General features: G+C 35.9%; 1 protein-coding gene across 3 annotated transcripts in view; it reads left to right on the forward strand.

Moving 5' to 3' along the window:
* The window catches only part of LOC123559929 (abl interactor 2-like), a 28629-nt gene extending 17862 nt beyond the window's left edge, over positions 1 to 10767 (forward strand). For all 3 annotated transcript variants that reach the window (XM_045352095.2, XM_045352098.2, XM_045352096.2), the window contains one exon: positions 4438 to 10767. In XM_045352095.2, coding sequence (XP_045208030.2) covers positions 4438 to 4601 — 164 coding nt within the window. In that variant the 3' untranslated portion in view covers positions 4602 to 10767. The remainder of the gene's footprint in view (positions 1 to 4437) is intronic.
* Positions 10768 to 14309: the final 3542 nt, after the last annotated feature.

Consider the following 14309-nt stretch of genomic DNA (forward strand, 5'->3'; position numbering starts at 1 on the left):
ATTCTTCTAATAGTCGAGTGCGCTGTCATCAGACAGCTCTTGTTGCATAGGTAGTGAAAGGTGAGAGAAACAGGACGTCCCTTTAATAGTTCTTGCATAGGTAGTGAAAGGTGAGAGAAACAAGATGTCCCTTTAATAGTTCTTGCATGAGAGAAACAAGATGTCCCTTTAATAGTTCTTGCATAGGTAGTGAAAGGTGAGAGAAACAAGATGATCCTTTAATAGTTCTTGCATAGGTAGTGAAAGGTGAGAGAAACAAGATGTCTCTTTAATAGTTCTTGCATGAGAGAAACAAGGTGTCCCTTTAATAGTTCTTGCATAGGTAGTGAAAGGTGAGAGAAACAAGATGTCCCTTTAATAGTTCTTGCATGAGAGATACAAGGTGTCCCTTTAATAGTTCTTGCATAGGTAGTGAATGGTGAGAGAAACAAGATGTTCCTTTAATAGTTCTTGCATAGGTAGTGAAAGGTGAGAGAAACAAGATGTCCCTTTAATAGTTCTTGCATAGGTAGTGAAAAGTGAGAGAAACAAGATGTCCCTTTAATAGTTCTTGCATAGGTAGTGAAAGGTGAGAGAAACAAGATGTCCTTTTTGAGTCGGCTAAAGGCTGAAAGCCTTTTGACGAGTCCTTGCTGTTCAGCGATTCTCTAAATGGACCGAATAACACGTGAAGGGATGTAGTTCCATTAGATTTCTCAAACTTCAAACAGTTCACTGCATGAATGAAGTTAAGTTGTGTCAATTCCCTTTGCTATGACCAATATACGATGTAATCTGTCATATTTCTGACTTGTAATTGTGCAATACTCGAATGTAACTCATTAAGCATAAATGTGCATTTTAAGAATTGCGCAGGCTTACAAAGCTTGGGTAACATCCAGCGAAAGACAAAAAATAGTTCCACAGGGCTCCAGATAAGATGCGTATTAGCGTAAATAACGTATAGAAATAATGCAAATACGCATGTCTAATAATTTCTAAGCGTATAAAAACGTATATAAAATTACAGAAACGCACACAATGCTTTTTTAAAAACAAAATCTGAATCGTCTGGATGCGTTAGGTAACATAGCCGATCAGCCTTAATTCTCCCACATTGAATGTAAACACGCATCGTATGATTTCTATAAACTTTGCGTGGGTTGAATTTTGCAGTCAGTAAACGGATAAATTATCGAAAGAAGAAGCTCTTACTGGTTTGTTTAGTTACTACTGATATTAAAAATGATTTTAATTCTTATTTTTCGAGAAATAAACAAATCGGCGAAACATTAAATTGTATTTTCTTGTAGTTTTTGAAATCGAAAGTAGATCGTCTATGTTTGGCTGCTTTCACGAAACGAAACAACTTTTTTATGAAAAGATTTAAATAAGAGGTAATTTAACCGTAAACTTCAATGTCAGATACTGCCAATTGCTGCTAAATGTCTTCGTATCATCACAGTTTGTAAAATATATTGTTGAAACTGGAAAAAAGTGTAAACGTATCCGGATATAATAATATGGGTAAATATCGAGCTGTGTTATGAAATTTTAAGAAAAAAACAAAAAACAAACTGAAACTGGTAGACTATACTGTCAGTACATCAATCATTAGCCGACTCAGGCCCTTCAGGCCTTTGATAATAGTTCTTGCATAGGTAGTGAAAGGTGAGAGAAACAGGATGTCCCTTTAATAGTTCTTGCATAGGTAGTAAAAGGCGAGAGAAAGTTCCAGATGACCTTTTTATAGTTCTTTCCTACTAAGAGAAATGTGCAAGAAACAAGTTGTCCCTTATTAGTTTTTGCATATCTAGAGAAAAATCAAGAAACAAGATGTCCTGTTAATAGGTCTTGCACCTCTAGAAAAAAGTGAGAGAAACAAGATGTCACATTAATAATTCTTGCGCACTTGGAGCAATGTTAGAGAAACAAGATTTCTCTTAAATAGTTATTGCACATTTAAAGAAGGATGAGAGAAACAGTGCTGTTACATTAATAGTTCCCTTTAGTGGCCTAAACAAAATGTGAAATGTTAAATGTAGAAAAGGTAATGAAATTATAATTATTGGTGCAACAGTAAACATTGCCTCCCTCTCCTCATTATATCCCTTTAAACAGAGTTAAGGAGGGCGTATACAGAAGTCACTCTATAATATAAATCTTGAAAGGATGGATGGATTATATTTATTTATCGTACACAGGTATATGATCTCCAGATACAGTCAAGGATGATGTTGGTTATAATCCATTAATTTTTGTCAGAATAAGGCTTTTTTTAGACAAAAAAATCAGCAAAATGTCTATTTCCATTTGGTAACTCCAGCAAGGATAAATATTGAATTTGCTTTTTCTTGTACACAGGTATATGAGTATAAAATGCAGGCCAAATTCAAGTTGGTTTATATTCAACCAGTTCTTGGCAGAGTTTTGTCTTTTCAGCGTAAATTGGGTTGTCCGTTTATATAATCCTGTTACACATGTATTTAAGACAGATACTTTTGCACTTTACTTCCCCCATTGCAATCTGTAATTTTAATTAGCAGCGTAAAATTTTCTCCAAAGTGGAAGTTGCTGTCTGAAATGTTCAAGAATTTTAAAAAAATTAAGTTCAAAAAAGGAGATAACTCTACTAATGAAGACTGAGATATAGTTTTTATGCCCCAGCCGTAAAATTGGGGGCATATAGTGTTACCCCTGTGTGTTTGTGTGTTCGAGAAAGGGTGATGTTCATGTCCGGTCCATGACTTTTACATGCATGGTCGGATTTCATAATAATTTGACACAAATAATAAGCATGGAAAGATGATGTGTCTTGCACAAAAACCAGGTCCCTAGGTCTAAGGTCAAGGTCACACTTAGAGGCCAAAGGTCACATACAAGAATGACTTTGTCTTGAGCATTTCTTCTTCATGCATGGAGGGATTTTGATGTAAGTTGGCTCAGTTGTATACCACTATGAGACAGAATGTCATGGGCAAGAACCAGGTCCCTAGATTAGAATTATTTTCCTTTGTTGTTACTATAAATAGCTTATATTGTAACTCTTTTATTACTGGTCGTAGGGAAAAAAACAAGACCACTTTTCTGTAGTACAACATGCATGTTACATCCAATTTTGAGAAGAATTTTAACCTATCTCTACCTGGTAAGGATTTTTGTGTGGACTTAGGAATTTTTATGCCCCCAAAGGGAGGCATATAGTTTTTGAACCATCTGTCAATCTGTCCGCAATTTTCGTGTCCGGTCCATATCTTTGTCATCGGTGGATGGATTTTCAAATAACTTGGCATGAATGTGTTCCACAGTAAGATGAAGTGTTGCGCGCAAGACCCGGTCCGTAGCTCAAAGGTCAAGGTCACACTTAGACGTTAAAGGATAGTGCATTGATGGGCGTGTCCGGTCCATATCTTTGTCATCCATGGATGGATTTTCAAATAACTTGGCATGAATGTGTACCACAGTAAGACGACGTGTCGCGCGCAAGACCCAGGTCCGTAGCTCAAAGGTCAAGGTCACACTTAGACATTAAAGGATAGTGTATTGATGGGCGTGTCCGGTCCATATCTTTGTCATCCATGGTTGGATTTTCAAATAACTTGGCATGAATGTGTACCACAGTAAGACGACGTGTCACGCGCAAGACCCAGGTCCGTAGCTCAAAGGTCAAGGTCACACTTAGGTCATTTTTCATGATAGTGCATTGATGGGCGTGTCTGGTCCATATCTTTGTCATTCATGCATGGATTTTAAAATAACTACGCATGAATGTGTGGCACAGTAAGACGACGTGTCGCGCGCAAGACCCAGCTCCATAGGTCAAAGGTCCTAAACTCTAACATTGGCCATAACTATTCATTCAAAGTGCCATCGGGGGCATATGTCATCCTAGGAGACAGCTCTTGTTATTTAAGATTAACTTCTCTTAGTTGTTAATATACATTTTGTAAATAACTTATGCCTTTCTCATGTTGAGGGGGCATCCATGTCTGTGACACATTTCTAGTTGTATTTTACAATTTCTCTCTGACATCTATCAAGTTACATTAAATTTTCAAAACCAAAATTTAAATAAGAAATTCCTTATATCAATATTCTTGATTGTTACATTGTTAATTATGTCATCATGTTTTTGGAAGTTAAATACCTGAAAAAGTTTAGTTTGCAGATAATAGATTTATGAATTTAAGGAAGTGTATGCATTGTTAAACATGTATGGAAGCTCTGTCAGTCAATTCTCATTGTCTGCTCGTACAGCTAAACAGTTTGCTCGAGCATAGATGGCACAAGCACAATGGGTGACTCAAGCTTCCCTCCGCTGTTTTCCTTGCATTTTGTATGCTAAGGTCGTTCGAAATCCAGGATAACTAGAGCAGTTTGCAACTTCAAGCGTTCATTACTGTACTTTTGTATTGTATAATAATTTTCAACAGTAACATGTGCGTTTTCTACTTTCAGTGATCGCAATTTATGATTATGCAGCAGACAAGGAAGATGAATTAACATTTACAGAAAATTCGGTGATATATGTTCTGAAGAAAAATGACGACGGCTGGTATGAGGGAGTATTGAACGGACAAACGGGACTTTTTCCAGGAAATTATGTTGAACCATGTATATAAGGTGTGGCTGACCATTTTTGGAATGAAAAATGTTTAAATGTGTTTTGACACTTCTATAAATTTTACATGGTAATAATTAAATTGAAACAGTGGCGTCTCAACTTAATGAAGAGAATGTCACCAAAGACAGTAAAGAAACCACATTTTAAGTGAATTAAAGGAGAATCAGTAATACAGATTCTAAATATCTCATGTTACAACACCAAGCTTACTGCATGGAATGTATGGTTAAAAAGTTAGGGTAAGAGGTAGAAGTTTAAAATACTTTGCTGCTGAAACAAATGAAGAATGTTTATTTATGGTCGCCACTGGCAACCAGTAACTGCAACTCCTCCAGAACACTGCTCGTACTCTTTGGATGGGGGATAGTGCGAGATACTGAAGATGCTCAGTTCCAGAAGCTTCACTGTATCTTACTGTGCAAGATGTGAAGCATTAACCCTTACACCGCTAAATTTCTATAATGAACTTGGCCATCATTCAATTTGGACAGTACCATTAACTGTTAAAAGGGGTGCTTACCAAAAAGATACTGACTTAATGGCGAACAGTGCAGATCATGATCAGACTGCATGGATGTGCAGGCTGATCATGATATACACAGGTTGGAAAGGCAGAATCAATCGTGCCAGCATGGTAAGGGTTAATGCACAGGACGCTTATCCCAATGTTAGTAATTTTAGTTGAAGGAGCATGGAACAAACTCATGTCCCATCATTTTGTAGTCCCAAGTCTTGGACCACTGTGTTCTGCCTTAAATAAAAAATTTCTTGGGCTTATGTTATAATGTTTAGTTTTAAGACAGTCTCTGATTGGTTGATTCTAAATTTGATATTAAAATTAACCAACGGTAAGATTGCTTACTGGGACTGGACTCTATTTATTCACACGGGAGTCTGGACAAAGTGTAATAGAAGAATTTGTTAGATACATTGTATTTTGATTGCTTTTGGTATAAAAATGATTTAAGTGTTTGTTAAGAATATCATTGATATTACTGAATTATTTTAGCTCCACTATTCGGAGAATAGGGGGGCTATTCTGCTCACCCCAGCATCGGCATGACCTTTCTTGGTTAAAGTTTTTCGGCAACCTTTGTTTTTCTGTCATATCTTTGTTACTATTGCTTCTATCTTACTGTAACTTCACATAAACATTGTCCAGTATACAAACAAAGTATGTGTAGGGGCTGAGCCCATTATACCCAAGTTCAAGGTAACCAAGGTGTTATACTTGGGTTATTTTTAAGGTAAAAGTTATTCGGCAACCTTTGTTTTTCTGTCATATCTTTGTTACTATTGCTTATATCTTACTGTAAGTTCACATAAACATTTTCAAGCATACAAACAAAGTATGTGCAGGGGCTCGGCCCATTATACCCAAGGTCAAGGTCACAAAGCTTTGTTTATAGACATATCTTTGGTACTTCAAAAGATAATGACTTAAAATGAAAAATATTTCTTTATAATCGTCATCTACATGTATGGTTACAAACCCCATAACTCTAATTGTATTTTTGACAGAATTATGCCCCTTTTGTACTTTAAGTTTTTTTGCAACCTTCGCTTTCTGGATATAACTTTAATACAATATAAGATAAAGACTTGAAACTTAAAATGTATCTTTATCATCATCATCTGCATGTGTGGTAACAATCCCCATAACTGATTTGTATTTTTGACCAAATTATGCCCCTTTCACACTTAAATTTTTTAACAAACTTTGTTTTCTGGACATAGCTTTGTTATTATATAAGATAATGACTTGAAACTCAAAATATATCTTTACCATCATCATCTGCATGTGTGGTAACAATCCCAATAACTCTAATTTGTGTTCTTGACAGAATTATGCCCCTTGGTGTATCTTCCTTTTAAAGTGAGGTCTCTTATTGAGACATATATTCATTTTACTGTCAAATCCCCGAATAGTGGAGCGCGCTGTCTTATGGACAGCTCTTGCTTAGGAATGAAAGCAGTGTCAAAGCTGCACGAGCATTTGAATTAAAAATTTGTTGGCAGATATGCATGGTTTTTACTAACATAGAATAGATGCAGTGGTGGTTCTGTTTGTCTTTTCTAAATATTTGTTTAAGTGTATCTTTATGTTTTGCTGCCATGTAAATTGGGATATACTTGTAGATTATTATTTAAATATAAAGCCAAAATGTATCCAGTTATGTTTGTAAACATTTAAAATTTGAATTATGTTAAATTGAACTGTTCAAAAGTCACACAAATAGACTGAACAACTTCTTTATGACTGTTAATTGAATAATGTTAATGACGTAACATTGTCTATTTTAATGACCTAGAATGAATGTACTTTGTCAATAAGGGCATTAACCCGCCCGCTTAGCTCAGTAGGGAGAGCGTTGGTCTACAGATCGCAGGGTCGCGAGTTCGATCCCAGGGCTGGGCGGATGTTCTCCGTGACGATTTGATAGAAGACATTGTGTCTAACATCATTTGTCCGCCACCTCTGGTAATTCATGTGGAGAAGTTGGCAGTTACTTGTGGAGAACAGGTTTGTACTGGTACAGAATCCAGGAACACTGGTTAGGTTAACTGCCCGCCGTTACATAACTGAAATACTGTTGAAAAACGGCTTTAAACCCAAAACAAACAAACAAACAATAAGGGCATTCAGGATTGTCTATTTATGAGAAATTTGTTAACGTTCAGGCAGATTTACTGATATAATATAGCTTGGAAATTTATCATTCTGTACATTTTGGGTGTATTAGAATCGTAGCTGTTAAATTTGCATAAAAGCTAGCTTACTATTTAGATTGTTAACTTTTTTTTTATCAAACAGTTCAAATTCTTTTAATATATCTCATGAGGTATATTATTTTAATTCCAACTAATTTTTGAATTGTTAATGACATCCACAAAAAAAAATTGCCTGATTTTGCTTCAACTGAGCACAGAGTGCTTAAGGGGAGCTCTTGTGGTACCTGTGTCTGTTGTCTGCTATTGTTGAGGTTGCCGACCAATAACCTTTCATGTGGTGTAGAATTCTTCAGTTGCGGGAACCATTCAGTCGGCTTACAGAAGGTCGGTAGTTCTATCCAGTTGTCCACCTGTGATGAAATAATGCCTGGAGGGGTGCCTGGGCTCTTCCACAACCATTAAAAGCTGGGAAAAGTCCCCATATGACATTAGTTGTGTCGGTTGATTTTAAAGCAACAAAAACTAAACAAACATTGTAAATAATTATACATGTACTGGTAAAACTACAGATCACAATGTTTGCTCAATCCAAGGAAACTTTGTCAGAATGTTTCCCTTAATAATATCATACAGTTTCAATGCTTAGTTATCTGGGGTTAGAAAAGATGTAACTTTAATAACATATTTTAGGCCATATTTTTTACCTAATCTTCATTGATAAAACTATCAGAATATTTTCCTCAATGAAGTCTAGGTCAAGTTTAAAACTTGGTTCTTTAAATTGAAAAACTAGGTCATGCAAACACCTTGTTAACACTAAAGGCCACCTCTTGTAACTGATCTTCATAAAACTTTGTCAGAATGTTTGTCTCTGTTACATCTAGGCAAAGTTCAGAATTTGGTTAACCAGAGTCTTATACTAAATCTGTAGGTCAGATCATAAAAAAGCATGTTCCACATTTTCCACTTGATCATAAAACTTGGTTGTCTTTATGAAATGTAGGTCAAGTTTGAAACAGGATTGTCTGACATCAAAAACATAGTCAGAGGTCAAATCATAGAAAAAGCTTGTTATCACTCGAGAGGTGCATTCTCTACCTGGTCTTAAGATACTTGTTTAAAATGTAGGATAAACTGGGTGACCCTTTGATCAAAAACTAGGTCAAATCACTGAAATACTTCAATAATGATTTTCCAGATTTAAGTATAACATGGTCAGAGTGTTTGTTTTAATGAAATCAAGGTCAAATTAGATACTAAGTTATCAGGGGCCTCTGTGACTGAGTGGTTAAAGTATATTACTTCAGATCACTTGCCCGTTACCGATGTGGGTTCTAGCCTTGCTCGGGGTGTTGAATCTTCATGTGAGGAAGCCATCCAGCTGGCTTTTGGAAGGTCTGTTGTTGTTCTATCCAGGTACCCGCCTATGGTGAAATTGTGCATGGAGGGGTGCCTGGGGTCTATAATTGTGTCAGTGTGGTGTTGACCCAACAAAAACAAAAAAAAGTTATCGAGGGTGAAACTAAATCTGGTGATACATACTTCTTTGTTCTGTAAGAAAACAAATCAGGTCATGTTTGATATATGTTAACAAATGTAAATTGTCAGAATGAAGATTTTATATGGAATATTTCTATGTAATCAAACCAGGCCAGTTCTAAGGACAAAGCAAATACAGAATGTAGACTTTAATTCCCTATATGCTGCTTTAATAGCTGTTCTGCTTTACACAGTAGTTTGGCTTTTTTGATAGGGCTAGTAAAAATCATTCAGGGTGATAATATTTTTGGAAAAACAGATCTGGTGTTGGTAGAAATATGTTGCTAATTATTAGGTATACCCAGGATAATAACGTTTTTATTTTTGCTGTGCTAAGTATGAATTTGATCTGACTTTTCATAGTTCTCCACTTTATACTAGTAAGTTAGTAACTTAACATATGACGCAAGTTGGACATATGTTATTCAGGAATAAACTTGGTGAAATAGTTTTATATGTATAAGATGTGTATGTCTTCCAGTGTATAGATGTTGATCTTGCCTGATTATTCAAATATGTTTGCACAGTTCATACTGTACCATTAGAAAAATCTACCTGCCTACTCTTAGGCCTAGGATTTTTTCAGGACATGTCCTGATTTCAGGCTTTTTACTGTCAGAATTTCCATGTACCGGGGTATATCTCACTCCAGAAGGACATTTCATACTTAAGAAAGTAGATTTTCAGGTTTCTCGTTTGTTGCAGAATTCCAGGCCTGTATTGTACTGCAAGTCAATACTGAAGGCCTTTGGGGGCATAAACTAATTAGTGCTAAACCAGAGACTGAGGTAGTTGACTTTCTGTTTTCGTGACTTTCTATTGTTCTATATTTTTTACAGATAGTGGTATTAGTGTTGAGCCTGTAAAAATCTGTTCAGGCTGGTAATCTGTTCTAGTCCAGATCAGTTTCTTTACAGGAGTCTGAAATTATATCATTTAGACTCCAGAACTCTATCTTTAAAAAGTATATCCTCTTTATGAGTATTTGTTTTTAAAGATAGCCTTCTGGAGTCTTACTGATAGAATTTCAGACTCCTGTGGTTTCTTACACAGAAAGCTGTTGTCGCCAGCTGTAAAGATTTTTTTCTACACAACTTTACTATAATCGTTTATACAAAGTTTTAACATCACTGATAGAATTTTATTTATTGTTGCCATTGAATAAAGTATCAGTTAATTAAAAAAAACCATCAAAACTGTTAAAATTCCTGCTGCACATGATTTATACTTAAATGTATTTCAAGTATATTTTAGTACCATATTTACGTAGGTTACTCTAGAACTTTGGTAAATTATGTACTGAAGGTAAAATCCTTTAAAAGTCCTTGGAATTACAAATATATTTATATCCTTTTGTACCTCAAACTATATAGATATGCTAAAAATTTATTATGTCTCCCACCACACAGTGGTGTGGGAGACATATTGATTTACTCCTTCTGTGTGTCTATCACAAATCTTGTCCGCACTCTATGTCGAACATTTCTCATCCGATCTTCACCAAACTTGAACAAAATGTGTTTGCCAATATCCTCGCCCAAGTTCGATAACTAGCCAGATCGGCCCAGGCACTTTTGAATTACGGAACCACTCACCCAAACCACTTTCAGTCACTATAGCAACCACTTGACCAAACCACTTTGAATCACTAAATGATTAGGCAGTTGTGGGAGACATGCGCTTTTCTCAAAAGCAGCTCTAGTTATATAAAAAAACTAACCCAGTCTACTGTATAGATGTTACCAATGAGTATGCCAGATACCAGTCTACAATATGAAGTTTAACAATATTTAACAATGCTTTGTATATATGCTGTACTGTACATTAGACATGTAAATTAATTCATAATGTATTCAAGCATTTAACATGCATATATTTTATTTTATGTTGTATTTTTATGAGAACTTTATACTGTTGGAGGACAGAATTAAAATGTGCAATTTTGATGAAAATGTTTGTTATTATATCAATGCCCAAAAATATGATATATATGAAAATTTTGAGTTTACAACACAAACACAATCGAGTTGACATCTTATCCAGATTTGGTGTGAAAATGATACACTTTCACTGTCCAATTTTTTATAAACCTCACTTTGGCACTGGTCTTAGAGAGAGGGAAGGCATCTTTTGGTTAAAGGATCAAAGGGGTCAAGATCACTGAGGTTAACCACTTCCAACCATAGAACACTTTTTGGTAATTCTACCTTTTGTCACTTTATTATGTTACTCTGTAGAACGTTTGTTGAATTTATATACTCAAATGAATATCTTTGTCAGTTGAGATGTGTTGAGCTTTTTATTTCCCTGAAGGTGGGCATATTAAAATCGCACTGTCTGGCCATGTAAATTCTTGTCCTGGCTGTAACTCTGCCATCCATGAAGGGATTTTGAAATAACTTGGCACAAATGTTCACCATAATGAGACGACATGCCATGCGCAAGATCCAGACCCATAGCTCCAAGGTCAAAGTCGCGCTTAGAGGTCAAGGGTTAACGTCTGTTTCGTGTCCGGTTCATAACTCTGCCATTCATCAAGGGATTTTGAAATTACTTGGCATAAATGTTCCCCATAATGAGACAATGTGTCGTGCGCAAGATCCAGACCCCTAGCTCTAAGGTCAAGGTCGCACTTAGAGATTAAAGGTTAACAGGGTCTGTTTCTTGTCTGGTCCATAATTCTGCCATCATTGAAGGGATTTTAAAATCACTTGGCATAAATGTTCCCTATATTGGCATGACATGCCATGTGCAAGACCCAGACCCCTAGCTCCAAGGTCACACTTAGAAGTCTAAGGTTAACAGGGTCTGTTTCTTGTCTGGTCAGATACTCTGCCATTTATCAAGTGATTTTAAAATTACTTGGCACAAATGTTCCCTATAAAGAGTTGATGTGTCGTGCGCAAGACCCAGACCCATAGCTCCAAGGTCAAGGTTACCTTTGGAGAACTTTTTTTTTGTCTGATCACAAAATGATTCATACCTAAACTATTCTGGCATATTTTGCACAGACAACTGTAGCATTCTTGGGCACATTTCGGGGGCATTTGTCACTAATAGTGACGGCTTTTGTTTAAAGCATCCTGTACTTCAACAGGTGACATTGATCTTGGGCTAGAGTAGTTGTAAGATGGGTCAAGCTCTTTTTTGATGAGACAAACATTCAGCCTAAGTTTCATTAATGAACTTAGTTGAGTTAGAACATAAGACCTAGACATCAAAGCCAAGGGATACACGTTTGACCTTCTGTAGAGACTTTGACGATGGGCTGGAACAGAAGAAACAATTATAATTATGTTCTGCATGTCCTCTAGATGAATAGAACATTCGTCTCGAGATTCATGAAGAATTAGATCCTATTGGTTTAGAACATACGAACCGGGCAGAACACTAAGCTCTAAACGTTTGACCTTGAACTTCGGTCAACCAAAGTGGAGTATGGATTTTTACATCACTTAGATGAGATTAAGCTTGCACTTGGGTTGTAAAATATCCTATAAGTTTAAAAGAGTCTGACTTGGCAGATATTCTAGGTTCAAACATTTCACCTTCAGTTACGACCTTGACTTTGGGCTGGTGTAATTTAAACATTCTAGAGTTCTTGATATGTGGAACATTCAGCCCAACTTGTATAAATATCATTTGGTGGCTTAGAAAATCGTATAGACCTGATAGGAACCCAAGCCTCAAATGATTGAAAATCAGTTTAGATCTTCACGTAGAACGTCCAGTTGCATAGGTGAATTAATGTTGGGGCATAAACAGCATGAAAGCTTTCGAGAAAACTGAAAAATTCAAACATCTTGATTGAAAAATGTTGTAGCTCGTAGAATTTGTAGCTTTTAGTAAAATCTAGGGAACATTTTTGTGGGTTAAAGAATGTCCACTGGTTACGGAAACTGTTCAGAAAGCTGAACTTTTTTTCAGTTTCGATCTAATGAGGTAAACTTTTCAATTGTGTTTGAGATCCTCACATGAATATATAAAATAGCTACGCTTGTTAGTTCTGTGCGTAATGCTTGTTAGTTCTGTGCGTCAATACACGGACGAATTCGTGATATCAGCATCATGTTGCGTATCATAACACTGAAAAAGAAAAGACATTACCCAAATTATGCACTGCTGTTCTCCTAAATACTCTAGTAAGGAACATATATCAAATACTAACATTGTCAGTTAACCAGTCTAGGGTGTTCCGTCCTAATTAAGTCACATCTCTGATAACACTAAGAAATAAGTCCAATGCTTCATTTTATCATTCTTTTGTACCCATTATAATCACTAGACAATCCCCTTGCCTTAAGTACAGACTACCAATCACATATATGTACTAACTTACAGAGTGAAGCAGTGGTCCAGTGGGAACAGTTCTACTACGAAGCCAATTTGTCGTGAGTTCAATGCACCGTATCTCCATTGGTAACAACCACGCGATAAACAATTGGCATGCTAAAGAACCATGGAAGCACCTGTAATTTGAGCATCTTCTGTATCTTACTCTATCCTGGGAAGAAGATAGCTCTATCCTTCAACTAAAAACAATTATAACAGCCTCCTGGAAGAGTCGCTCATGATGGTACTGATGGGGACTTCTGGCCATAAACAGACAAAACTTATACTACCATATTTTCACACACTGTTCAGTTTCAGACCGAATTGGCATGCGCCAGACATTGAATCCTCGGCTATGATACATTTGTAATCATATCCACGAAAAATCTATGTTGTGGTAACAGTTAAGGCTACTTGATATAAACCTGTAATGCGTACTTGTAATTAATAATACAAAATAACCCTAAAACAACAACAAACAAACCAAAAAACAAAAATAAAAGAAACATCTGTTTGCGTTCAAGCGGATCGTTAGTGCTTGAAAGCAGAAGTATGTAGTTTTTCGTATGTGAAAATGCTATTCATGAAAAAGAACTGTTAGCTATATAGTAGTTTTTAGGCCTATGGTCAGGATCAGCAGCTTTTCCACAGCTTTAGATGTGCTTAATTTGTGTGCTTTTTAGATATATAACATTTTCTTTTACAGCTATTTATATTCTTGTTGACCTCATATATATTTGTTAATGGTCGGTTAAAAAGCTCATCAGAGCTTATGTTTCATATGTTTGTGTCTTGCCGACTTAAAATAAAACTTATTGTATTGTATTGTAGTACTTTGAATTTTTCAAACATTTATTAATGGGTAACATTTCATAACGTAATGGAATAATTGCAAACTGTTTTGAAAACTTGAACTTGTTTGTCACGTGACTGGCACGGAAAGATCTAGTAATTCATTTCTCGTAATTTCGCGAACAAGAAAACCACTCCACGGTTCCAGAAAAATGTTCATTTTTTAGTTTCAGAATAAAAGAATACTATTACACATTTCTTCTTCTTCTTCTTCTTCTTCTTCTTCTTCTTCTTCTTCTTCTGGATACTTCACTCCTTCGTCACTTTATGTGTAGCGCTGAATATTTTTTTAAAGTGCTTTACACGTCAA

Source organism: Mercenaria mercenaria, chromosome 10 (assembly GCF_021730395.1).
Source record: "Mercenaria mercenaria strain notata chromosome 10, MADL_Memer_1, whole genome shotgun sequence".
In the NCBI taxonomy this organism is placed as follows: Eukaryota; Metazoa; Mollusca; class Bivalvia; order Venerida; family Veneridae; genus Mercenaria; species Mercenaria mercenaria.